This window comes from Etheostoma spectabile, chromosome 21, assembly GCF_008692095.1.
Source record: "Etheostoma spectabile isolate EspeVRDwgs_2016 chromosome 21, UIUC_Espe_1.0, whole genome shotgun sequence".
Lineage (NCBI taxonomy): Eukaryota > Metazoa > Chordata > Actinopteri > Perciformes > Percidae > Etheostoma > Etheostoma spectabile.
In genome coordinates, this window is record NC_045753.1 from 9,347,269 (window position 1) to 9,350,538 (window position 3,270).

General features: G+C 41.4%; 1 protein-coding gene across 1 annotated transcript in view; it reads right to left on the reverse strand.

The window, feature by feature from the left end:
• Positions 1 to 3,154, reverse strand: part of pdk2a (pyruvate dehydrogenase kinase 2a) — a gene marked incomplete at its 3' end in the record, with an annotated part of 8,794 nt that extends 5,640 nt beyond the window's left edge. Inside the window, 4 exon segments of the mRNA XM_032501535.1 lie at positions 615 to 799; positions 1,054 to 1,125; positions 2,115 to 2,256; positions 2,912 to 3,154. Coding sequence (XP_032357426.1) covers positions 615 to 799; positions 1,054 to 1,125; positions 2,115 to 2,256; positions 2,912 to 3,029 — 517 coding nt within the window. The 5' untranslated portion in view covers positions 3,030 to 3,154.
• Between the last annotated feature and the right edge of the window lie 116 nt (positions 3,155 to 3,270).

Consider the following 3,270-nt stretch of genomic DNA (forward strand, 5'->3'; position numbering starts at 1 on the left):
AGACACTTCCTGAATGTAGCAGAGTTTGAACAAAGCAAAAAAACTGCAAAAGGCAAAACAGAAAAAGTGACCGGAAAACCAATAAGTAATAGGCAATAATCGATTAGGATCTGTCGCTTCATCAATGCAGAATCATCCTTGTCCGCATTGCGATGCATAAATGCAATGATTAATTTCAACCCCCCTATTTTACCCCCAAGCATTTTGTACTGCATTTTCCATGTGTAAGTGTAACATCTATGATGTGAACTCGACTCAAACTGCTCCCTAGGCGAACAAAAGCATCCCACATGAAAAACCATAATTGATTTGACAATAAAGTTTGTGAGGCGACATGTTTTGAAGGATTATTTCAGGGTAGAGACTTATTATTCTCCTCCCTGGATGTCAATAAAATAAAAATGTACCAGAGCCTGGAATGAAAATATTCAACGTAAGATGAATATCAACTTTTGACCAAACCAAATTAAGGCTAATGTGTAATCCAATTTAGAAATCTTGAAGAAGTTTTTCCTACCATGTTCATGTGTGTGTGAAGGTTTTAAATGTAACGTGATCTGTGTAGCGGCGTTGTTTGCACGTCAACAATCCAGGGAAATGTGAATGTTACTCACTGTGCTGGTTTATGAGCATGCGAATAGAGATGCGGCTCATGTAGAAGCGGTCCAGAAAGTATTGGATGTTCTGGTTGGTCATTGGGTCCTGGGGGAAGACCTCCTTGTATTCTATGATACCCTCGGCCATAGTAGGCACCACATCGTTGTGCCTGTTTCTGATGGTAACCAAGGCGTCAACAAACCTGGGAAGGACATGAAGGTATCCAGATGTCATGAGTTCTGTTATATCACTTTCAAAGGGACAGAGTGGTTGGGAAAACAGACTACATTAAGACAAGGGTGGGAAATAAGCACCTTAAGAGCATCATAATATCAGCAGTTGCACCTTGCTTGCTTCCCCCCCCCCCCGACCCCGACCAGCAGTGGAGTGACAAATCCCTTTGTCTGTGTCTCATTCAGAATAAATGGAGATCGTTGAGTAAAATTAGGAACTTACTCTCCCAGGACTTTGTAGTCATCAGGATTCTTGTCTAAGAATTCAAGGATCTCCATTAAACTCTGGATGTACCTGACAACAACAAAAATCATAAAAATGTTCACAGCAGGGTTATTACAGTTAACAAAATCTTCAACTAAAACTAGCTGTGAAAAAAAAAAAAAAAATGTTGACAGGAACTAAATAAAAACTACAATGAACACATAACACAACACAAACTGAAACAAAATGGAATTGCAGGTAGAATCAGCTTCCTTTCCTCCCTCCACTTGCCCTGTGGTTGCTACAGTTTACCACTTTGCCCTGTTCGGTTTGACTTGTTGATAAAACAGTAACTACTTGCAGAAAGCGGCAGGAATGCAACAAAGTGGATGTCAGCTGCTATGAAACCCCATAGTCCTATTTAATGTCATGCATTCTTTCATCCTGCTTTTTAGCTACGATAAATCAAGACTTTCCTCACAACTAAAACTAAATAAAAAGTAGTCAATCCCTAAAATGAAAATAAATCAAGTACTTGCACTCCTAAAACGACACTGAAACATAAAACCAAACTAAAAGACTAAAAACTAATAAAAGTTTTAATTATTATATAATCTATAACCAGTCTGAGTCACACACCTAAACATATTATACAGTTGGGTGAGCCTGCAGTGATTGCATAAGTGAAAGTTTACGGGTATTTGGGCCATAGGTCACTGCTCACAAAAGGAAAGACAGGCAGTTCATGAAAACAAGAGTGTGACGTAAGTCTCATGCATGAGTGTGACGTGAAACTAGGGCAAGGTTCAGAGCCGGGATCCTCCCCCCACCCTGCACAGAGTGAGTTGGAAGGATTTCAACTGGCGACCATTCCTACTACATGGACATAAACAAGCCAACAGCTATGACTGTCCACGTCTCTCTCGTCAGGGGATGGAATCTGGTGTCAAACATGGTTTTAATGAATAGCCACAGAGGCTGAGAGACTTGTTTTGGGGATATAATGCCTGAGCCACAGTTGATATGTTACGTAACTTGGATCACAACAGCACACATGCATTTTTCCTGGTTTGACTTACCAGCTCTGCACCGTTTGCACAGAGGGGGTGGTGAGCAGTTTGTCAGGCAACAGGTTAATCTCCTTCATGATGTTTGACAGTCTTACAGGAAGCTCCTGTCTCAGAAATACAAAAGATGTCTTCTCACAGGCGTTGCTGGAACCTGAATGAGCACAGAGGAAATTAATCACCAGAGCTGAAGCTCTTTCAACTTAAATTACATTAAACAGATTTGGGTTTTGGACTGTTGGTTGGCCATTTTCCACAACATTCTGACATGTTCTACTTAATGAAGAAAAGGCAATTTGGTCAAGGAACTTATTGGGATTTTTTAAATATTATCTAACATTTCGACCAAACGACTAATTTAATCAGTGAAAACAATGAATAGATCAAGCAAATACCCATTAAATCCATCCCTATTAATAAAAACTGGACATTTGCATTGTTTATACGCACATTCCTCTGGACAATTTGCAGGATTTGCAAGCTGCTGAAAGACTTTTTTGTAAATTTAAATTAAATCTATTAGCAATTTGTTAGCAGGAGCCATTCAATGTGTCCTTCACAGGACCCAAACCATGCAGCCAGTGAGCGTGCTAGAGATCTGATGCAACACTGTGCTGCTGCAGGCAAACCCTCGACACAGAGGAAGGTGATTCATTTGACTAATTATGTAATAGATCATATTCTGAGACTGAATCGTGGTACTTTTCTGATCAGGTTTAGACAGCTCGAGCAGTCCCTGTCCACAGAGCTCCGTGGTAGTTAGCTACAGCCTCCGTTCACAACCCGTCTGACCGCGGATCAATACTCACCGAAATCTAGAAATTGCTTCATGGAGAGCGGGGAAGGAGAAAACTTTGAGAAATGCTCGATGTGCTTTGGCACGCTGGCCAAGGCGGCGTTCTTCATTATAAACCTAACGAACTTCATTATTGCTGTGGAGAGTCTTCGCTCTTGTGATAGAAAGCGTCGGAAGCTAGGCTAGTGGTCTCCAACTGCCCTGCTAATGTAGGGGAGGAGACCGCGGAAAAGAGGCGAGCTCCAGCCAATAGGAGGGAGGGATTCTTTGTATTTACGTTCCAGATTGGCCAATAGGAAGCGCCGAGGGGCGGGGTTAGTGAACGGTGGGTGCTGGACAAGAGCACCCAATAATATATATATATATATATAT